The 23,885-nt window shown below is 35.5% G+C and overlaps 2 protein-coding genes across 3 annotated transcripts in view; one reads left to right on the top strand and one right to left on the bottom strand.

Annotated features, from left to right (window-relative positions):
* The window catches only part of LOC148946179 (glucose dehydrogenase [FAD, quinone]-like), a 104,385-nt gene extending 85,395 nt beyond the window's left edge, over positions 1–18,990 (bottom strand). Inside the window, exon 1 of one of the 2 annotated variants that reach the window (XM_089098255.1) lies at positions 18,804–18,990. In XM_089098255.1, coding sequence (XP_088954381.1) covers positions 18,804–18,957 — 154 coding nt within the window. In that variant the 5' untranslated portion in view covers positions 18,958–18,990. The remainder of the gene's footprint in view (positions 1–18,803) is intronic. The other variant, XM_089098254.1, reaches the window with a different exon arrangement.
* Positions 18,991–19,024: 34 nt separating this feature from the next.
* Positions 19,025–23,885, top strand: part of LOC148946178 (uncharacterized protein KIAA1143 homolog) — a 40,239-nt gene continuing 35,378 nt past the window's right edge. The window contains exon 1 of the mRNA XM_089098257.1: positions 19,025–19,174. Within this exon, the coding sequence (XP_088954383.1) occupies positions 19,067–19,174 (108 nt within the window). The 5' untranslated portion in view covers positions 19,025–19,066. The remainder of the gene's footprint in view (positions 19,175–23,885) is intronic.

The raw sequence follows: 23,885 nt of genomic DNA, 5'->3' as shown, positions 1-23,885 counted from the left end.
CACAGTCATATTAGAAGGCCTAAGAGCAGCCCTAGATTCACACCTCATAGATGAGCAACATGGGTTCTGACCTGGTATGACTTGCTCTGATCTTATTTTCATTCTAAAACTGGTGGTGGAAGATTCAAGAGAACAGAACAAAAACCTGTACCTGGTCTTCATTGATTTTAAAAAGACGTTCAATTCTGTCAACCAAAACACTTTATGGTAGAATCTTAAATCTTACAGAGTACCAGATAAACTAGTTAAAATGATAATGACACTTTATGAAGAAAGTGAATGCTGAGTGTGCCCAGAAAATGGGCAGACGCGTTTCTTCAAGATAATGTCTGGAGTACAACAAGGATGTGCATTATCCCCAATCCTCTTTGTCATTAAATGAATACTATTCTACAGCAGTCTTCAGGCTGTGGAGTGAAGATCAGCAGTCAGTAGATCTCTGATCTGGACTTTGCAGATGACATTTTTCTTCTCAAAGAAGCAAAACAGTGACTGCAGCGGCTACTCGACGCCATAGATGAAAATGCCAAGAAAGTAGGACTTGTGGTGAATGTCAGTAAGATAAAAAGCAGGGCCACATCTGACTCTCCCAATATTGTAATGCAATGACAAAGCAATTGAGCAGAAAATACCGACTGGGAGCTGGACTGAATATGATGGTGAAATAGCTAAGGAAATCAAGAGCATTGGACAGGTGACTTTGGCTTTCACCAAGTTAAAAGCAGTTTGACACAGCAAAAAATACTCTCTGCACTTAAAGCTCTAACTCCTAAATAGAAATTAATTTAAAAAAACTTTTTCCACAAACTAAGTTTTTCAAAGAAAAGTTAAGAACTCCATTAAACAAAAAATGAGCAAAAATAAAATCAAATAATCTACCAAGCTTGAAACTACCACAAATCAGCATCGATAAATAAATGAAACGTAAAACGAACAGAAATTACAATAAATAACTGAGCACAACTCAAAACGAGGAGATATTAGCATAAGTTGGGCGCAAAACCCCTATGCCTTCCCAAGGCAAGAACAAAATTTGCACTTTACTGAAAAATACAAATGAATGTTCATTGTCAATTTAATATACATATACTGATATTTAGTAATCAAAATGTTAATATTATTTGATTTATTAAAGTTATAAAAGTAAAAACATTTATATTTTTTTCAGTAAAGTGCAAATTTTGTTCTGGCCTTTATCACTCTCAAAAAAGGGCACTAGCCCTTCAAATTTCATATTGAATGAGCCCTTTTCTGAAGTTTCTACGACAACGTCTTCTATAAAAACCTTATATTTCCCCCAGGGCATAACTTAAAACCCTTGCCCTGAGGGTCGTGGCGGAGTATCCTCCTCAAAAACATATTTTCTATCTGTAAATCAACTACGCTGAACAAAATGGCTATCTCAAAATTTTTATTTGATGTGTTTGGGGGAATGATGGTCATGGGGGGGCTAGTTGCCCTCCAATCACTTTCGAATATTAAAAAAGGCACCAGCCCTTTGAATTTCCAATCGAATGAGCTTTTTTTGAAGTTTCTACGACAACGCCTTCTATAAAAAAATTATATGCCCCCTGGGCATAACTTAAAATTCTTGCCCTGAGGGTTGTAGGGGAGTGTCTTCCTCAAATATGTATTTTCTATCTGGAAATCAACTACGCTGAACAAAATGGCTATCTCAAAATTTTGACCGGAGGTTTTTGGGGGAATAATGGGTGTGGGGAGCTAGTTGCCCTCCAATCACTTTCGACAATTAAAAAGGGCACTAGCGCTTTGAATTTCCAATTGAATGAGCTTTTTTTGAAGTTTCTACGACAACACCTTCTTTAAAAACCTTATATGCCCCCAGGGCATAAGTTAAAACCCTTTCCCAGAGGGTTGTGGGGGAGTGTCCTTTTCAAAAACATATTTTCTATCTGGAAATCAACTAACCTACGCTAAACAAAATGGCTATCTCAAAATTTTGATTGGATGTGTTTGGGTGAACGTTGGACGTGGGGGGGGGGGCTAGTTGCCCTACAATCACTTTCAACTATTAAAAAGGGCACTAGCCCTTTGAATTTCCAATCAAATGGACCCCTTTTGAAGTTTCTATGACAACTCCTTCTATAAAAATCTTATATACCCCAGGACATAACTTAAAACCCTTGCCCTGAGGGTTGTTGGGGAGTGTCCTCCTCAAAAACGTATTTTCTATCTGGAAATCAACTACGCTGAACAAAATGGCTATCTCAAAGTTTTAATTGGATGTGTCTGGGAGAATGATGGGCGTGGGGGAGGGGCTAGTTCCCCTCTTATCACTTTCGACTATTAAGAAGGGAACTAGCCCTTTGAATTTCCAATCGAATGAGCCTGTTTTGAAGCTTCTACGACAACGTCTCCTTATAAAAACCTTTGCCCTGGGGGTTTTGGGGGAGTGTTCTCCTCAAAAACATATTTGCTATCTGGAAATCAACTACGCTGAACAAAAGTGCTATCTCATAATTTTGATTGGATGTGCTTGGGTTACTCTTCGGGGGGGGGGGGCTATGGGCCCTTCTTTCAATTTCGAATCTTAAAAAGGGTACTATCCCTTTAAATTTCCAATTGAATCAGCCTGTTTTGCAGTTTCTACAACAACACTTTTTTTAAAAGCCTTATTTGCCGCCGGGGCATAACTTAAAACCTTTGCCCTGAGGGTTGCGGGGAGTGTCCTTCTCAAAAACATATTTTCTATCTGGTAATCAACTAGCCTACGCTGACCAAAATGGCTATATCAAAATTTTGATTGGATGTGTTTTGGGGAATGATGGGCGTGGGGGGGGGGGGGGGCTAGGTGTCCTCCAATCACTTTCGACTATTAAAAAGGGCACTAGCCCTTTGAATTTCCAATCAAATAAGCGTGTTTTGAAGTTTCTACGACAACACCTTCTATAAAAACCTTATATGCCCCCAGGGCATAACTTAAAACCCTTGCCCTGAGGGTTGTGGGGGAGTGTCCTCCTTAAAAAAATATTTTCTATCTGGAAATCAACTACGCTAAACAAAATGCCTATTTCAAAATTCTGATTAGATGTGTTTGGGGGAATGATGGACATGAAGGGGGGGGGGGCTAGTTGTCCTCCAATCACATCTGACTATTAAAAAAGGTACTGGCCCTTTCCATCTCCAATCTATTGAGCTTGTTTTAAAAATTCTACGACAACACCGTCTATAAAAGCCTTATATGCCCCCAGGGCATAACTTAAAACCCTTGCCCTGAGGGTTGTGGGGAAATGTCCTCCTCAAAAAATATATTCTATCTGGAAATTAACTACGTTGAACAAAATGGCTATCTCACAATTTTGATTGCATGTGTTTGGGGGAAAGATGGGCGTGGGGGGGGGGGCTAGTTGCCCTCCAACCCCTTTCGACTATTAAAAGGGCACTAGACCTTTGAATTTCCAATCGAATGAGCCTTTTTTGAAGTTTCTACGACAACACGTTCTATAAAAGCCTTATATACCCCCAGGGCATAACTTAAAACCCTTGCCCTTAGGGCTGTGGGGGAGTGTCCTCCTCAAAAAATATTTTCTATCTGGAAATCAACTACGTTGAACAAAATGGCTATCTCACAATTTTGATTGCATGTGTTTGGGGTAAAGATGGGCATCGGGGGGGGGGGGGGGGTGGCTAGTTGCCCTCCCATCCCTTTCGACTATAAAAAGGGCACTAGCCCTTTGAATTTCCAATCGAATGAGCTTTTTTGAAGTTTCTATGACAACGCCTTCTATAAAAACCTTATATGCCCCCAGGGCATACCTTAAAATACTTGCCCTGAGGGTTGTGGGGGATTGTACTCCTCAAAAACACATTTTCTATCTTGAAATCAAATACGCCGAACTGCTTTTCCCAACGTGGATTAGTTTGCGCCAATTGTGTATTTTTTTTTGTGGTGGTTTTATTTGTTTTTAGTTTTAGTCTGGTTTTTTATCTTGTTCTTCTTGTGTTTCTCTTGTGCTGAAGACACCTTGTTTTATACAGGCAAAATATCCGCGTTGTTTTATATTTTCGTATTTTCTTTTCACTGGCCGCAGTCTTGTTTGTTGTTTTTTTTTTTATTGAGATTTTTCTCTCCGTTGTTTTTTTTTTTTGTCAAAAGGGCGTATGTGCAATATCCCAGGAAAGAGGAAGGGCAAAATTTTATACAGGCAAAATATCTGCGTTGTTTTACATTTTCATCTTTTCTTTCCACTGGCCACAGTCTTGTTTGTTTGTTTTGTTTTTTTTTATTGAGATTTTTCTCTCTGTTGGTTTTTTTTTTTGTCAAAAGGGTGTACGTGCAATATCCCAGGAAAGAGGAAGGGAGGGTAGGGGTTACACTGGAACTGTCAGAGCATGCTATTGAGAACGTTGAACTCAATCAAAACCCACTTGGTCCATCCATCTTTGTCATAAGGGTAATTTAGGACAGTTTAGGAACCAACAAAAGTATTAAGTTGAAACATTCAGGGTATTGAGTGGGATTTATAACTAAATATGGATGTTAAAATGGCTTATCTGCAATAGCTTATATCTGGGATGGCTAAGGGCATTAAGGTGCAACTATCAAGGGATATTGAGTGCAGGTTGAACAAAATGAAAATGCACTCAATGTATGCAAGTTTTCAAAAGGACATATCAACAATATATGAGGAACAGCTGAAATCATTAAACAGAACGATTAGGGCTACCAAAAACACTGCTTATATTATTAGTACTACTGCTATTGCAACTATTTCAAACTTTGATTGCTTTTGACTGTTTCCATTTGTGACTACTTGTAACTGCAAACACTCGTGCCTGTGGCTGCAACTATGACCCCAACTACTCATAACTGCAATTGCCAGTACACATAACCATTACCCCTCCCTGCAGCCACAAGCTCCAGCTGTTTGATGCTAGTGTGTACTTCCCCTTGAAGTGTTAATACATAGAAGCTGCAGATAAAGTTGTCTCATCCTGGGAAGATTTTGACAATATATGATATAGCTTTGCTTGTTGGATGAAGTCTGCCTCTATTGTTCACCCCAAATAACATCATGAAGGGCTCTGAGAAACATGAATATGGCTTTACAATCCTGAAATCTTGAGAGAAGAAGAATTTACTACCTCTTTTATCACTGACAGGCCTGTTGCCCTAATCTTGATGGGCCTGTCCCTTTTAGTCCTATAAACAACGTCCTAGGTCAGCCTGAATACCCTGAAGCTGGGGTGAACAAAGAAGAAGAAGCTCAGAGCTTATCTGCTCCTGTTTCAAATCAAGAACCAGTTGTGCCTGAACAAGTAAGATCATTCCCCAAATCAAAGCCACACGTTTCCCAACATGGTCAAAGACACAAGAAAGCAACTTCAAAAGTCCTTACTAATATGCCTGTCAAACATCAGCTTGGAAAAAAAGAAAAGAAAACCAAAGAAAGCAAAAATCAGTAATGTAGTTGATGGGATAGTTGCTGAAGAGGCAAACACCTACACAAAGAAGAAACTTTTCAAAGAGCCATACAGTGAAGACAAAATGGTCATGGGTGATGAATCTTTGTAAAGGTAGTGTATATGAGGGAAAATTTTACCCTGGTTGTATTATGAAAAAAAAATAGATCACTGTCAAACTAAATGTCAAGTGTATGGCCAAACTTCATAATGGAAATGGGCAAACCAAGAATATTTGTACCTTTTACCCCAGAGATGATATACTTAAAAAATTATCACATCTGGTTCCTGTCCCTGCTTCCAGGGCGTCTTCATAGGTTATGCTCACCAACTGATATTCAATTTATGGTGAAAGTGTGCTTGATTTTATTTATTTGAAATTAAATTTTATGATAATACAAGTTATTTTTTTCCTTTTTTGGTACTTGTATGATATAAGCGCTACATAATGATCTTCTAATATGTTTATCTGACACTCAATCTTAATGAAATATACCAAAGTATGATAAAAATATGATACTTTAGAAACAAGTTTGGGCTATATATTTGGCCATTAGGGGCGGGGGGGGGTAAAGTATAGTGTGCCTAATGTGTTAGGTGCAATTATTTAGTAATAATTGTTTTCTAACTTCAGACTATTTAAATACTTTCTCCCACCCCCCTAATGTGCAAATAGAGGCCTATAGCCCAAATTGTATACTTTCCATCTATTCTTTCCAAATTGTATACTTTCCATCACTTCTCATTGTCATGTCTCACACTAAGCTGAAAGAAACTAACAAAACCAGTTTCTATAATTATTATTATTATTAATTGATAACCCATGTTTGTACAAAAAAAAATGAGAGAGCACTAGAAAGAGAGAAAAAACAACAAAACAAAAGCAAAATGACAAGCTAACTATAGTGGAAGAAGTCGGCTCCAAGCATGTCTTGGAAATCTTGTGATTGTCTTTCTCCATAAGTTTAGCAACAGCTATAGTAGGATCTGTTATGTGAAGACAGTTAATGAGTTTTGAATTGAGTGTCCAAGTTGGATATTGCAGTAGGTATTTAGCAAAACAGAACAAAGTGGAGCATATTTTCAATTTCTCAACATTTGTAAGAATCTTCCAGAAGGGTACAATGTAGATGATGTGGGGGAGAACAACAGTATTGTACAACATTGCAAGACAACACCGATTGAAACAAAGCTTAGCAGAGACTATGGAAGCATAGGCAGCTGATATGCAGCATTTGATAAGTTCTGTTAGGAGATGATGAGCATGAGAAATGGCTTTCCCAATGGGAATACCAAGATAAACAATTTGGTCAGATGGGCAGATCTTTGAATTCCCAAGTACAATTTCATGAGGAGGTGGGTCTTTCCAGTTAATTAATCAAAAAAACTTTTTGTCTGAAATAAGTTTTTCAAAAAAAAGTAAAGAACTCCATTAAACCAAAAATAAACAAAAAAGAATCAAATAATCTACCAAGCATACAACTACCAAAAATCCGCATCAATAAATGGATTAAATCCAAAACAGAAATCAAAATAAGTTAAATTCAAAACAAGCAGAAATTAATTTGAGTTGCGTTCTAAACCCTATGCTTTCTAAGAGCCAGAATATAATTTCTACTTTACTAAAACATTCTTTAAAGTTTTTTCACTTTTATAAAATTAAGAAATCAAAATCAATTAAGATTTTAAGGAATAAATATCAGCATATATACATTAAACTGACAATGCATATTAATTTGAACTTTTTTCAGTAAAGTACAAATTATATTCTGGCTTTTAGAAAACATTGGGTTTAGAACCCTACTCATATTAATTTCTGCTCGTTTCGAGTTTGACTTGTTTTAATTTTTGCTTGTTTGGGGTTTAAGTTTTTTATACTGATTTGTGGTAGTTGTATGCTTGATAGATTATTTGATTCATTTTTGTTTAATGGAGTTATTTACTTTTTTTGAAAAAATGTATTTTGTACAAAAAGTTCTTTTGATTAATGCTAGAAAAGGTGCCCCTGAGTACCTTTATCAATTTTCTGTTGCATGTAATATACAAGGCATCTTTTTTAAGTAAGTACCGTTGTGTGATTCCGCCGCCGCAGCGCTACGGTGGGCGTTCTGCACATGCGTGCTGGTTACCTACATCTCTTGTCTACGCACTGACGCCATTACAGTCGGATTCTGCATTGTATACATTGTTTACTAAGTGTTTAAGATGCCTCCAACAATCATGAATCCCGCCAATTGTGAAGTACGGGCTGTTATACGATTTCTTAGTGCTAAAGGCGTAAAACTGATCGATATTCATCGTGAGATCTGTGAAATTTACGGAAAAAACATTGTGAGTGACATGGGTGGCCTTCGTCACACCAGAATCAAAACAACAATCCATGGAATGGCGACATTCATCATCACCCAAAAAAGTGAAACTTGAGCAAACAATTTCTGCCCGGAAAATCATATTGCACAGTCATTTGGGACAAAAAAGGAGTATTGCTAGTGGAGTTTCTGCCTCGTAATGAGACAATCAATGCAGCGTCTTATTGTGAGACATTGAACAATTTGCGTCGTGCAATCCAGAACAAAAGACGTGGTAAGTTGAGTAAGGGGGTCGTTTTGCTGCATGACAGTGCCCGTCCACATGTGGCTAATCGGACCAAAGATCTCATCAAATCTTTTCAATGGGAAACTCTAGATCATCCACCATACAGCCCTGATCTGGTGCCCAGCGACTACCATTTTTTCCTGCACTTGAAGAAACGCCTGGATGGTCAGCGTCTTCAAGACGATAACGAACTCAAAACAGTTGTGATACAAATCAGGCGGCAGAATTTAATAAGGAGGGTATTGAAAAACTGGTGCCACGTTATGACAAGTGCCTCAATATTCACATAAATTAATTAGAAAAGTAGATTAAGGTATAGGCTTTCATGTAAAAATAAAATTATTGCAATATCTTTGTACGTCTTTTTTTAATTCCAAAACGGTACTTACTTAAAATACATGCCTCGTACAAGTTATGAGTGTATTAGTTAAAAAAAACTTTTTCCACAAAATAAGTTTTTCAAAGAAAAGTAAAGAACTCCATTAAACCAAAAATGAGCAAAAATAAAATCAAATAATCTACCAAGCGTGAAACTACCACAAATCAATATCGATAAATAAATGAAACCCGAAACGAACAGAAAATACAATAAATAACCGATTCAAACTCAAAACGAGAAGAAATTAACAAGAGTAGGGCTCACAAGCCCTATGTCTTCTCAAGGCCAGAGCATAACTTGCACTTTACTGAAAAAATATAAATGTTTTTACTTTTATAACTTTAATAAATCAAATAATATTAACATTTTGATTACTAAATATCAGTATATGTATATTAAACTAACAATGCACATTCATTTATATTTTTTTCAGCAAGGTGCAAAGATTTAAAGAATAATTTTTTTCAGCAAAGTTTTTTTTAATTAATTTCTGTTTGTTTTATATTGACATAGTCTTTTCAGGGAAAAAGAAAATAATTCTTCAAATCTTTCTGTTTTTTAAGACTTTATAGTTTGGCCTGCTCTTTGTATGCTGGAGAAAAAATTTCAGCAATTTTTAACAACATACACCCTTTTGAGAATCTGGAAACAAATAGTAGTGCCGTGTTTAATTTAGTTTCATACCTCCTTTAGTTGATCTGAAATAGAAAACTTGATACCATTAGCAAAAAAAATTCTGTTTACTTTCTTTGATAGCTTGGATACACTTACGCTATTTTGATTTGGTTAAATTTTAAGAACCGGAGTAGCCCTGAAAGTTTGAACATAATACCCTCAGTCGTTCTTGGGATATTCCTGAGATGCCTTATTTGGAATTCATTGTAATATCATATGACCTACCTTGGGACACTTAGAGCACTGACAGGGAAGAAATGGAAATGCATGAAAAGGTAGACATTCATAACTGATGCACACTGATTCTTTTAGAAAAAATTCAAGGTCACTAACAAGTCTTGAAATGCGTTTTAAAGGTGCAGGAAGTGCCACACAAGCTTATATTGGTGCTTTTGGGGATTAGTTCCAGAAGGTCAGAAAAGCCTAAGGATTGGCAGACTTGCTTAATGATGGCTGCAAAGAATGATTCTTTCATAGAGGCACTTATAGATGGCTGAGTGGCTTTCATACTCTCAACTATTTTGTTAGCTACTGATTTGGAGCACACAATAATTTTCTAGTTGTTTGCCTATTTGGTTGCTTAAGATCTGTAATGTCATTTGAAGCTTCTTGGCATATGCTGTCAATCAACTGTTTGTGGTCATGAGGATGCCTGATATCTTGTGGGCAATTTTTTAGTACTACAGCATATATTAGCTTTATATTTTGCAAATTGTGTGTAGCAGAGGTTGATGCATTGTTAACTTTTTCAGAATTTGAAGAGTTCAGATTTAAGAGCAAACAAGTTCTGATGTCAATAAATCTATCTTTCAGAAATGTTGTTTACTTTTGAAGCTAGCATAGCAGAAGCAGTATAATATGTCAATGAATGAACAACTTGGAAGGTAGGGCATATATTATACAAGTGCTCCTTTTTTGCTAATAAATGAATGGTTTGAATCACAAACCACTGTATACCATCCCTGGTACCTGTATGTATCACCCCCTGGTATTTAATGGGATGACTGGTACATGCGACAACTTACCCCTTTTTTCCTTCAGTTGAAAAATCTGAAAAAATCACACTCTATTTTCCTGATTTAGGACTTTGAATTGGTCTATAAAACAGTTCTTTAGTGATTCTCTATATTTTTGAAAAACTGTCCTGATATATACCACTCTCCCCTACTTTTGTGATCATTCAATTTTATATCTTTACAGGTTTTATCCCCTTTTGAAAAAGAAAGATCTTTTTTATTTCTTTTCAAAAAGAAAGATCTTCAAGTTAATTTTTATATGATCTATCACTAAGATAATTCTTGTACAAGCCCCTTATCTCTATTAAGCATAATATTTTTTTTATCAATAAATAATAACATAATAGAAGCCTTTTCTTCTTCTTTCTTCTTCTATTTAACAGCAGGCGGGCTTTTCAGTAAAACTATTTAGCCCTTTTCCTTTTGCTTCACTCTGTGGGCTACAGAGCTACTGGCTTGATTGCCTCATATTTATTCGATATATTCAGATATCTTTCAGCAGATCTTTTGACTCTAGGAGTTCAAATATAAGATGATAGATCTCGATTTCTATGCTCTGTGTGCAGGTATAGTTGGCTAGGCTCTTGGCTGATAGTGGGATTTTGTGGTGTTTGAAGTATTTTAACAGTTTACAAAGCAAGGTATGTTGTGCAGACGTCAGCATATTACATTCAAATAGGCAATGGTCAATTGTTTCATTATTCATATTACAATGCCTGCAAAGAGGGGACAGGGGAATTGAGCCACTTGAATTAGAAAGCTTATATGAGAATGCAAGGAAATTTAGTCCATTTGTTCCAGAACGAATTCTATGATAAATTTTAGAAAGATACTTATTGGGAAAGGGGGAAAGGATAGGATTAATCTTATTAAAATTAATATCTGATAGCCTCCATCGGTAAATATCTCTAATTGGGATTGGTCTCCCACTTGGCTGGTCAATATTTATAGCATTTTTTGCTATTTCATCAACCTGATGATTACCACTTATGCCAGAGTGGCTAGGAATGTACTGAAAGTAAGTTTTTATGCCACTTGAAGCAAGATTATCAATAATACTGAGACAATGATAAGTGTCAATGTCCAACTTATATTGAGGAGCTGAGGCCAGCAACTCAAGGCTTGATAAAGAGTCGGAATAGATGATAATATTATTCGAATTTTCAATCAAAGGTTGGTTTTGCTTAAGGTGTTCTAATGCCATGATTATGGCATTTAACTCAGCAGACATTATAGATAAATTATTAAATAATCTCTCGCCCATTGCAATTTTCAGGTGAGGAAGGAAAACACCACTTGCAACCTTCTCATCCATTTTTGACCCATCAACAAATATTTGGAAGTGATTTTTATATGTAATTGTATTAAGTTCTGCAAATTTTTTCTGGACAAAAGCAATGGGGGTTAAATCTTTATTCCATTTTGAAAATTCAGTATTTATTATGGGAAATGACCAATTCCATGGAGGGGATTGGGGGAAAGTAGGTGCAATAGACTTTGCTGGTACAGGGAACTTCTTTTGAATATTGGCATACTAATCTGCAATACCTCTATACATGGCTGGATTTCTTAACCAATTATGTAATGTGTGTGAGCTATTTGATTCAATTTTTGTAAGATGTCTTATCAAGAGACACCTACGTCTGACTCTTATTGTTATTAATCTACTTTCCTTAAGCAGAAACTTGGTGCTTCTGGGTTTCCTAAGACCAAATATGAGACGTCTTGTATAATCTTATGTCGTTTAAAATTTTTTGCATCATGCCCTTTGCACGTACACTATATACGCTGAGCCCATAGTCAATTTGGGGTCTTATATGTGATTTATAAAACTGGAGTTAGGTTTTCTCCTTACAACCCCAGGGTGTGGAAAGAAGTCTTTTTAGTATATTTGCTTTTCTATAACATTTTTTTATTGTGTTTGAAATGTGGAGGTGGAAATTTAGTTTTTGGTCAAGCATGAGACCTAGGTAATTAATATTATTATCTTCTGGAATAGTTGTTTTATTTAGAGTTAGTTTTGCATTAACATGGTTTCGCTTCCGGTGAAATTGGATTATTTTTGACTTGGTGGGTGCAATGGGTAAATCTGAATGTTGAGAGAATTTTTCAAACTGGAAAAGTGACTTTTGCAGATTTGACTGTGCTATCTGAAAGGTGTTGCCAGATGACCATAGCACCAGATCATCAGCATATTGTAGATTCGTGTGGGGTAGGTTCATGTCCCAGAGATATAGGGCAAAAAGGAGGCAACTGAGGACTGCTCCCTGAGGTAGGTCTTTGGATATTGTCTTTTGGGGTGAAGAGGCTGAACCAACACAAACGATGAAACTTCGCACTTCTATGAAGGATTTAATAAAGGATACTAGCTTAGGGGGTACTCCAAGGTTTGCAATTTTATTTAAAAGGATTTGGTGGTTCACATTGTCATAAGCTCCTTCAAAATCTAGGAAAGCTGCCACTAGGATATTATTTTTTGAGAAAGATTCATTTATTGCATTTGTTAGCAAAATGAAAGCATGTGTTGAGGAGTGGTATTTCCTGAATCCAGTTTGAGTGTGTGGGATCATGTTATTTTTCTCAACAAGCCAGAGGAGTCTGTGATAGATCATTTTCTCCATTATTTTATCCAACACAGTCGCAATCATTATGGGCCTATAAGACTCATGGTTATCTTTTGGTTTATTTTTCTTTAGGATTGGTAGGAGGGACGAACATTTCCATATATTGGGGAACCTAGAAGATGCCCAAGCGTGATTATAATAATTTAGCCGTTCTTGTTTGTGTGAAGGTGTGAGATTCTTTATCCATGTAGGGTGTATATTGTCATAGCTACTGCTAGTTTTGGACCTAATATGATGTATTGCATTATTCAATTCCTGGATTGAAAATGGATTAGTTATGTACTCGGATCCCGGTGCGTTGTTGGTAACTAGGGTTCATAGGAATTGTGGACAGCTTGCTTTGATTATTTGATATTTTATTAACTAAAAGAGTTGCAAATAGGTTAGCCTTTTCATTATCATTGTCATAATGGGTATTATTATGTATAAGCTCATACAGGAGTGGGTTGGGAGAAGTCTTTTTCCCACATATGTGGCTTATGACTTTATGTATAATTGGCTCATTTGTTTCTCTGGAGAGATTATTTGCAAAATTATTCCAGTATTTATATTTAGCATCTATTATAGTCCTTTTTAGATTAGATTCTGCTTGTAATTTTTTTAAATATGTAGTAGGTGTTGGTTTTTTTATGAATTCGGTCCTAGCTGCCTTTTTTATCCTCCAATTATTTAGGCACTCATTTGTCCACCATGCTTTAGGAATTTGTTTAGGGAATGTTTTCTTAGGTGTTGTCCTGAGGATAGCATGATTAGCTGTATTTATTAGTAAAGATGTCAATGCTTCAGCATGTGTGTCAACTGTTATCTTAGAAATGCATGAACTTTGGGTGAAACTTGTAATTTCATCATTTAGCTTATTTTGGAAAATAGACCAATTTGCTTTAGTGTTGATATATTTGGATGTATAAGATAAAGTTTCAGCAGGTTCATTTAGGGAGCAAACTATAGCAAAGTGGTCTGTACATAGACTATCAATTTTATTTATGTAAATTTTGTTCAAAAAATTTAAAGACACAATTTGTAGGTCAATTGTGGAGAAATTGCCAGTTTTGGGGTTGAAATAAGTATTCAGGTTTGGAGGGGTAGCAACAACTAATTCATTATTATTTGAAGTCATATGCTCAATAAATTTACCAGCTTTATTTGCTGGTTTATTCCCCCACAAAAGGCTGTGGGCATTGAAATCTCCACAAATAATGATATTTTTTAACATATTAGAATTATTTATATAATTAAAGAAATCCTTGGCATCTTTAGTTTGGCCATTAGGGTTATAAAAGCTTATTATGTAGGTTTTTAAATTATTCAGCCAAACACTTATACCAATTACATCAACATCCTTTTCAAAATCTGGAAAATTGATGCCACAAAATTTTATATTATTATTAACTAATAAAGCTACACCACCTCCTTTTCTCTCTGAAGATCTATCCTTTCTCAGGATAGTATATCCCAGAGACTGAATTTGTTGATTTTGGGTTAAATGAGTTTCTTGGAGGCAAGCAATATTAATTGAATTATTATTCATAAATGATGTTAGTTCATTTAGCTTATTTTCTGTGAGTGATCTTACATTCCATTGGAGTATTGATAAATGTTGTGTTGTTGATTTATTCTTCATATGAATTTGTATCAATGTTCATCTTTGTTAAGAGTAAAGCAAGATCTTTTTTTGCTTGAATGAGCATATCATCTGGGATGTAAATTTTTACCAATTCTGCAATAATTTTTGTTTTCTGTAGTTGATGTATGTTCATGGCCTGAACTGCATTACAGTTTAGAATGAATAAGCATATATTTGGGGATTGCATTTTTGGTAGTGTATCCTGTTTGTTGGTTAAAGGATTAATTCCTGGTAGTGTTTCTGGTGTGTTTCTTCTTGGGAGGGAGGGCCAGGCTGGCCTCATCTCACCGGACAAGGAGGCTTGTTGGCTTGGTGATTGCTTCTGATAGGGATTTGAGCTCGGGGGCTTAGAAGATGGTGTTTTATATGGGGTGCTTGATGCATTGGGGGCATTTGACTTGGGGGTTTTGGTTGGTTTCATTACCGGCTTTATTTGGTATCGTTGGGCAGCATTTGCTTCCATTGCTGCAAAGGGGTATGGGATGGCCTTCTCTGTTGATATTTGGAGTGTTAGAGCTCTTTTCTTGTATGCAGGGCATAATGATTTATTTGTAGATTCATGTGGGCCTTTGCAATTGATGCATGTAGGCTGAGAGTTGTTGCAAGTTGTCAGCTCTTTATGATGGAAAGATTTACAATTACTACACTCTTGGAGAATTTCATTGCATTTGTTTGTTGTGTGTCCCAGTTTGAAACACTTCTGACACTGAATAGGCTTATGTTTGTATTCCTTGTGTGGTTTGATTTGCCCAAATAGTAATAATTTTTCTGGGATATCAATTTTATCCTACAGTGTGAATAAGAAGGATCTACTAGTTTTTAGGCCATTAGAGTTGGGTTTTCCAAGTTGGGTAACATCCTCAACTGGGATTGTGTTTCCAGCCCTATCTGAAAGGCCTTCTTTTAACTCCTGAGTAGATATCTCTGGGGGAACATTATAAACTACTATTTTTGTTGGTGATTGTTTTGGGTTCCAATTAGATGCAATAATTGGGGTATTCAGAAGGGATTTAAGGTTAATTACTGTATCTGCTGATTTCTGATCTTCTACAGCTATTAGCAGAGATCCATCACGGTTAATGTTAAGAGAGAACATTGATTTTAGCAGTTTAAAAATTGCAACTCTTATTGCAGTTATCATTTTTATTTCAAAGGGGGTAGTGGGAGTAATTTTAAGGTAAATTCCTAAGTTTTTGGAGGTAGGATCTTGGGCAGGGAGAGGAGAAATGCTTTTAATTGGGGAGATTTTTTTCCTTTTTTTAAAGATTCTAGATAGGACCTCTTGAAACCCATTATCATCATTTATGGTTACATTAGCCCCTACACTTATCATTGTCCTAGTCTCTGAATTGGAGCTATCATTTGAACTTTGAGAAAGTGTGCTTGACCAGCCAAGATGGGTATCTTTCACTATGGCACATTCACTGGAATTTGATTTGGGATCTGGGGGGACATTTTTTTTTGGAGGACTTCTAAACATTGCCTATTGGAAAAAGCTTTGAACAGAGAAAAACAAAACTAAAGCAAGAAAGGAAAATGGAATGATATCAAACCGTCTGCACTATACTATGGGGAGGAGAACACCACAGTATAGCCCTGAGGATGAGTTGAGCAGGATTGGTTTGGTATAACTGCTGATTAGAAGCGATAATAATTCACAAGAAAATTTGTTTTAATTTTCTTATAGAGTTGCTGTTGTGATGCCAAATTTCTTCCTTTTCACTAAGATTCCTAGCTGTGCTCCTAGCTTTCTTCCCTGAGACACCATCAGCAACTTCACAAATTATTTTACTAAAATTATTCTATGCATCTTCTAAATTGCCAAATTCTAAACTCACCAGTTTAGTTTGATTGTCTTTGGTTTTGAAAATGTTATTCCTGTTATTACAGTAGAACTTTAAGCTATATCAAAGGGTGGTTAATATAGGGCCTATGCCAGGTCTATATGAGTTTCCATAGCTAATATAGGAACAAGGTGAATCAAGTTGACTTCTTTTAGTAGGCTATGGCTTTTCTGAATGTATGAATTAACTTGCGAATGCAACCCCCCTTCCACCTGATGTCTCATGTAGCCTATAGCAAAGCCCTAGCCCAGACAATGTATTTCTTTGTTACATCAATACAGCCATGTCTTCTAGTTTAGATATTAAACCAATTGTCTTTTCAGTCTGCAGTAAATTTCTACTTTAGCTACCTTTGGCTATCTTATAAAAGGGTTAGGTTAGGAAAATGAAACCTTTAAAGATGGGTCTATAGGCTAAAGTATGTCCCAGGAAGGTATTTTTGAAGTACTGGTACTGTTCTAAAATGTGGGAAACATGCAAAAAGTGAAGTTTGGTTAATGCTAATGAAATAAAACAAAATAGGATAAAAATATAATAGTTTAGAAACAAATTTTGGCCAAAGCAAAGTTTGTGCAAAATTTGAGCCATTTACCATATCAGCATTGACTGGAGTGTTTAGGACTTCTTTCTCTGGACTTTTGATGGGATAGGATTAACCTGATCAATATGTTCCATATAATGAAGGGTGTTGATAATCTGGACTGGGCTGATTTCTTCAAACTTAGTCATTACTCAGCCCCTTGACAAAACTTGTATAAATTGTATCAGCCACAAGTGCACAAGAAAATACGTCAATGTAGCTTTGTTAACCATGCAACAAAACTTTGGAATAGTTTACCTGATACCATAGTTTCTGCACAAGTAGTATAATCATTTAAGAGTGCTCTTGTTGAAACTGAGTTCTATGAAAAATAGTTTCTGTATTATAGTTGTTTTTTACTGATGAATACTTTTACTCTTTTTTTTTGTGTTTAGCAGTGTTGCTGTTTGAGCTGTCATTTCTTGTGTTTGTTTTGCAACAAGCCTATGGCTTCCTTTTTTATTGAATAAAATAAATAAGTAATATATATTTGCACATTAGGGAGGTGAGGGTAAAGCATAGCATATGTTAAACATGTAACCTAACCTAGGTACCTTTTTCCCCCTAAACACCAAAAAACTAAAGTTTAAATATAGTTCCCAGAGTGAGAAACCCATTGTTATAAAGCATCAGATGGCAAATTACCAGGCAATAGGCATTTGAATGTGTTTCTCATACTTTAGAACATTACCAAAGTACCTACCTCTACTCTTTCTCTCTCTAGAGGGTGAAATTTGCCTACATCACAGGACTATACCTAGCCTATTGAAATTTTGACATAACAACATTTTACCTTAATTTTTAGTTATCAGTTTTTTTTTCTTTGGATTTAGTTCTGAAAAGGCAATTCCTGCTATTTGAACAGAATTTTAAGCCATATCAATATTTTTTTTCTAAATCCAGGTGTATTGGCATATCTTTAAAATCTTATAAATTGGGATCAAGCAAAGTTGTGAAGCTGACAATAATTTTGTTGTGCTTCATTTAAGCAGAAGATCTATTTTGTAAGGCTTCACTTTTATGACACACAGACTTTCAAAGTTCATCAAAGGTCAGGACCCTCTAAAGGGAGGAGTGGAGGTAGGTACTTCAAAATACATTCCTGGGACACACTTTGGTAAAGTTCTATGAAATCACATAATTGAGTTAGGACCACAGTTCATATAATTAGCAGTATGATCATTCTCTATCTCACCCATTATAAAAACCCGGACCGGGGTGCGAGTGCTCCGGAGAACGTTTTTGCAGATATAAACATAGGCAAAGTCAGATTAGCGGGAATGCAGGTTAGTCTGTTTCCGTCTGTTTCCATCAAAGTGCATTGAAACAAGTGGGAAGGAGTACAAGTGGGAAGGAGTGCAGAGTGCATTGAAACAGAAATAAGTGGGAGGAGCTTTTTGTTCAGGAAGACCAGAAATGATCTGCAATAAGCTTACTGGGTATATTCTGTCTACTGTGGTTAGGACTAAAGTGAATACACCATTCAATGCCTTTTTTGTGCTGATTACAAATATAATAAGCATTTCTATTGGAAATGAATTTCAGCCCCCCCTATATAGGCCAATTCAGGGTTAGGTTAGTTTGGGTTAGGTTAGGTACAGCCTAAATAGGGGGGGGGGGCTGAAAACCATTTCCGATATAAATGCTTATTATATTCGTAATCAGCATAAAAGAGGGCATTGAATGGTATATTCACTTTATTCCTAACTCAATAATATGATTTTGTAGAACTTTACCCACACTTTAGCCTATAGACCCATCCCTGAAAGCTTCATTCCCTAACCTAACCGCTTCCCAAGATAGCCAAAAGTAGCTAAAGTAGAATCTTACCCAGTCTGCAATTTAATATCTGTATGATTGAGTGCACAACTTACCAGAATCTTGGATGAATAGGCTACCTGAGAATTACTTTCACATGGCTCAACTACTCATCTAGATAGCAAAATACACCTAAACTAGGCATAATTAAAACTCTGCTAAGTGTACACATAATGAAATGGTTATGTGAGATCATAATGCCTAGGCTGACGTAGAAGTCTCACCAACAATAAAATCATAGGAATCTTGATAGAATGGCAAAACAAACACAGCTACTCGAAATGCTTCATAGATTTCGTTACACCATATGAATATTAGGATTAAAAAAGGAACACTTGTATATAAAATCCTTAAAATAAGAGGCAATTGAGACCCCATGGCAAATCATTTAATCTCACTGCGTTTGAAATACAGTGGTGTCATAACAAACAAGAGCTACCTAATGCAAACATAGCAACACTGATATTTACAAGCAGCAAATTCAAAGATGTCGAAACGCAATAATATAGGTTTTTCTAAACCTTCTGAGCCAGCCTTTATACAAAGAATCAAAAAGCAAATTGGCTATAAAGAAGGACCTAATATAGACACAAAAGTAAGAATGTGTTTTTTTCTCAGGCGGCTCTTAGCGAAAAAGGGTTAATTATCCAAAGTATTGTTCTAGATTTTCTTTTAGCCTATTAAGAGGAAATAGGCCTATGCCTGTCCTAATAAAACTAGATTAGTATTGTTATATTCTTTGTTAAAGGGAATTTGCCGTTTTCAATATAATGTGCCTAGTATGGAAGCAAATACATTACTTGATGCTGTTTCTTAACCTCTTTCATAATTCAATAATTGTTTGTGAGAGAAATTACTGTAAATGGATAGGGAGTGGGTCATATAATTTAGCTGAGATGAAAGTGAAAATGTCATTTGATGCCTTTTTTGCTCTTTTATAATTCAATAAGGTAAAATTCTACTTTAGTTACTTTTGGCTATCTTGGAAAGGGGTTGGGTTAGGAAAATGAAACTTTCAGGGATGGATCTACATGCTAAGGTATGTCCCAGGAAGGTACTTTGAAGTACCTAACTCCACTCCTTTCCCCCTCTATATAATGGTAAATTACTGCACATTACTAGTTGTTTTAGCTTACATTTCATCCTATAGGGTAAGACACCCAGTAGTCGGCCACCTGCCTATTCTCGGACAGAATCTTTGATAGGAATGAATCATCATCCTATTCACGGACAAAAGTCTCCAATTCCCGTCACCTGTGATGCATTAATCATTTTAAAAACTTTTTGACATTTAAACTACTCTAATTACTGTATTATACCACCTAGAAACTTAATTTTTGTACAGTTAAAATCCTGTTTCTTTTGTGAACAAGTAGGTTACTAATTCAAATAGTTTCGATTGTACTTTGCTTCCTATTTTTAAATTTACTAAGAAGTGTCAAATCTTCCTATAGACGGACATATAGGAATCGCTCATGTATATAGTTATTACGCAATATTGCTTTGTTCCGTTCATTGATTTCTTGTTATCGCTTTTGTCAAACTTCATGAAACGGGTTTTTGTCCCCTTGTTGCTAGGCCTATAGGCAGAACCTGCTAATTCATGTTTTGGCAAATTCATGATTCATGATGGCAAACAAAACATTAAATTGTAAAAGGTTTATTAATATAAGAAATTTTTTATTTAAATTTGATTTTCAGAGAAGATAATAATTCAGATTGGAATTATTGAGAAAAGTGATTATCCTTGTTATTCAATGTGGGCAGGTGCGGATCAAGAATTTTTTTTGGGGGGGGGGTCAAAATAGTTGGATTCTTTAAAAAAATTACGGGGTGCAACGTAGGTTGATCTGATAAATTTGCATCAGGAGTAAGTTTAATTAACGTAATCTTGAGTTAATTAAGTAAATTATGCTCTTTAATGCTCTTTTTTATGCTTTTTATGCCTTTTTTTATGCTGATTACAAATATAATAATCATTACTCTCATGAATTAATTACCGCCCCCCCCCCTATATAGACCAAGTCAGGTTATAATTTACGACCGAAGGGGGGGGGGAAATTTTGTCTCTGATGGACTTCGGTGTGTAGTTTAAATATAATGTTAATATAAAAATTAAGAGTAAAACTGTTTAGAAAAGTGATTTTCCTTGTTATTCAATCAGGACCGGTGCGGATCAAGGATTTTGTTTTTTGGGGGGGGAGAAGAATAGGGGGACCCAATAAAAAATTAAGGGCGGTGTAAAAACGGTTTATCTGAAAAACTTTCATCAAGAGTAAGTTTAATTAGCGCAAACTTCAGTTAATTCAGTAAAGTAAACTACTTTAGGCTACACTAGGGGGGCGTACACTTCGTTGTACCATCTCTACTGGATCAGCCACTGAATGAGGGGAACTGGTATTCCCCTGTACAATGTTTTCAACTATGCAAGATTCCAATGGTACACTTTTCATATTGATCTGACACTATTTTTGATGTGCTTTAGGCTTTTTTAGAAATAACCATAAACTTTTTTTTGGAATAAACTTTTACTTTTAAAATGAACCAAAATAATAGTTACCATTCCTGAATCAATGTCCCATGGCAACTTTTTCTTAATAGTAATTTTTTCAAAATTTTATCCTTTGAAACGAGGCGGGATTTCTTAATTGCTTTTGACAGCTGTTTTTGTTTGAGAAGTCGCATATTGATTACTTTTTTTCTTTATTTGTGCCGTGTATCAAAAATGGAAGGTTGTATCAAACAGAAATCAAGTTTGGTTCATGCTAATGAAATAAAATAAAATAGGATGAATATGCAATGATTTGTAAACAAATTTGGGCTATATATTTCGGCTCAACGGAATTGTTGTTGTCATTTTAATGGCAAAAAATATCATTTTAATAGGGGGGAACTTGATTTTAATGACAAAGTAATGGAAAATTTTCTGCGGGAGCAAATTTGTACGAGGGGGCCGGTTATGTGTGGGGAAACGTCCATAAGGGATGGAATTTCTGTTTTTTCTGGGGGGAGGTGGGTTAAACAAAAAAAACATAATTGGGTACTTACGCATTATGTGGGCACTGCATAATTTACAAGTCTGACCATTTTTTTTTTTGGGGGGGGGTGGCTCAAACCCCTAACCCCCCCCCCCTGGGTACTGCCTTGCCCAAGGAAACAAATTTGCTATTGTACAAGGAAACCTGTCAAATAGGCTATTTGCAAGAGACTGCTATAGATAATAAATGACTGCAAAGCTGTGGTTTCTCAATGAGTGTCAATATTTACACGATTGATTTTTGTGGTTTAAGGGGGGAAAAGGTACCTAGGTTAGGTTTGGTTACGTATTTAATATATGGTATGATTCCCTCCCCCCCTAATGTGCAAATATATAGCCCAATTTTTTTTCTAAATTATTATAAATTCATCCTATTTTATTTTACATTCGTCCTATATAATTTGGGCGGGGGGCTTTCCCCCTAGATTTGTCACTCCGTTTTGCAAAACCCATAAGCTAACGGATAACAGCTACGGATGGCGGATCCGGGGAGTGGTGAGGGGGGCGCGTGCCCCCTAGCAAAGTCTAAGCATATCATATTCTAGATGCACTACATGAACGTCAAGCAGTGTATTCTTTAAGAAAATTTATTTTAAAAAACAAAGTTTTTCAAAAGGAAGTAAAGAGCAAAGTTGAAACTTAAAACGAACAAAAATTATTACTTTTACAGCCTATCTAACATATATCAATAAAACTAGTACAAATAAACCAACTAATTGTGTTTCTCTATGCTTTTAGGATCATAAAAAACTAGCGCTTTACTGAAAACACAAAAGTCAAGTATAAAAAACAGGATTATTGATTTAAGAATCAAAATTGAGCATGTAGCCTAACAACACTAAACAAATCGATAAGGCATTTCATAGTCTTATACCAGTCATAAGACTATCTAGATTTCTTTACTTCAACTTGATTACAGATTAAGTGTATGTGATTTTCAGAATCAACACTAGAGCCAGTCATTGAACTGAGCTCTTGAGCAGGGGTAATACCAAATTAAACGTAAAAAAAATAAAGCAAAATACTAATCTTTATTGTTACTTTATCTTAAAAGGGATTGACCCTAAAAGGGATTGATAATATTTGTATTCTGTAAATGCGTCCTTAATTGGTTTGCTTTTACTGTACCAAAACTCCTACATTGTCATGTACAAGGAAGAAAAGAGATAAGGTTGTTTTATTTGATGTTTTCCAGATTTTTTTTATTTGTGAATATTTCATTTGTGTATTTCACTAGTTCAATATTTCAATTTGAATTAGTTCATTAAGAAATACACTGAACAAGCTATGCCAAAAGATGAACAAGATACGTCATTTCAGTACAGACTGATTAGTTGTTATTGCCAGCTTATCTATTTTTGTTCATTGCATGCCTTGAGCTTGATAACAATTAAATAAAAACAAGTTATTTTTCAAGATGAAAGTAAAGAGTGACATTAAAAATTTAAACAAAAAGAAACTATTGCATATATGAGGGGGGAGGGGAATTCCGTGGGGAGTATTTTCGGCAGAGGAGGCAGACACAGTTCACATGTGTTTTATCATGATTAGCCAGTGTGGTCTCAGAAATTATTTACAAAATTCTTATTTTACATTGTCGTGTACAAGGAAGAAAAGAGATAAGGTTGTTTTATTTGATGTTTTCCAGATTTTTTTTATTTGTGTATTTCACTAGTTCAAAATTTCAATTTGAATTAGTTCATTAAGAAATACAGTGAACAAGCTATGCCAAAAGATGAACAAGATACGTCATTTCAGTACAGACTGATTAGTTGTTATTTCCAGCTTATCTATTTTTGTCCATTGCATGCCTTGAGCTTTATAACAATTAAATAAAAACAAATTATTTTTCAAGATGAAAGTAAAGAGTGACATTAAAAATTTAAACAAAAAGAAACTATTGCATATATGAGGGGGGAGGGGTATTCCGTGGGGAGTATTTTCGGCAGAAGAGCATTTTCTGCAGGGTAAATTTTTGTTTGGGTGGGGGGAGATTTCCTGTTTTTTTTCTGTGGGAGGATTTTTTTATGGGGGGGGGGGTAAACAACTAAGTCCTTAGAAGTAGCATGAAAAACCAATAATTTTTCAAAATTCCAAATTCCAATTTTCAATTTTTCAAAGTTGTCAAAATTCCCTTTTTAATTTAAGTTTAAATTTATTTGTTTAGTTTAGTTCTTATTTGTTTTAAGTTTTAATACTACCCCGTACTTATAGATTGAATTTGTCTATTTAATGCGGCAAAGTTCCGCTCCTTTCCAAAAGAAAGTAG

This window comes from Artemia sp. Qi Xiang Cuo, chromosome 12 (genome assembly GCF_049724085.1).
Source record: "Artemia sp. Qi Xiang Cuo chromosome 12, ASM4972408v1, whole genome shotgun sequence".
Taxonomy (NCBI): Eukaryota; Metazoa; Arthropoda; class Branchiopoda; order Anostraca; family Artemiidae; genus Artemia; species Artemia sp. Qi Xiang Cuo.
This window is presented reverse-complemented; position numbering and strand designations above follow the sequence as displayed.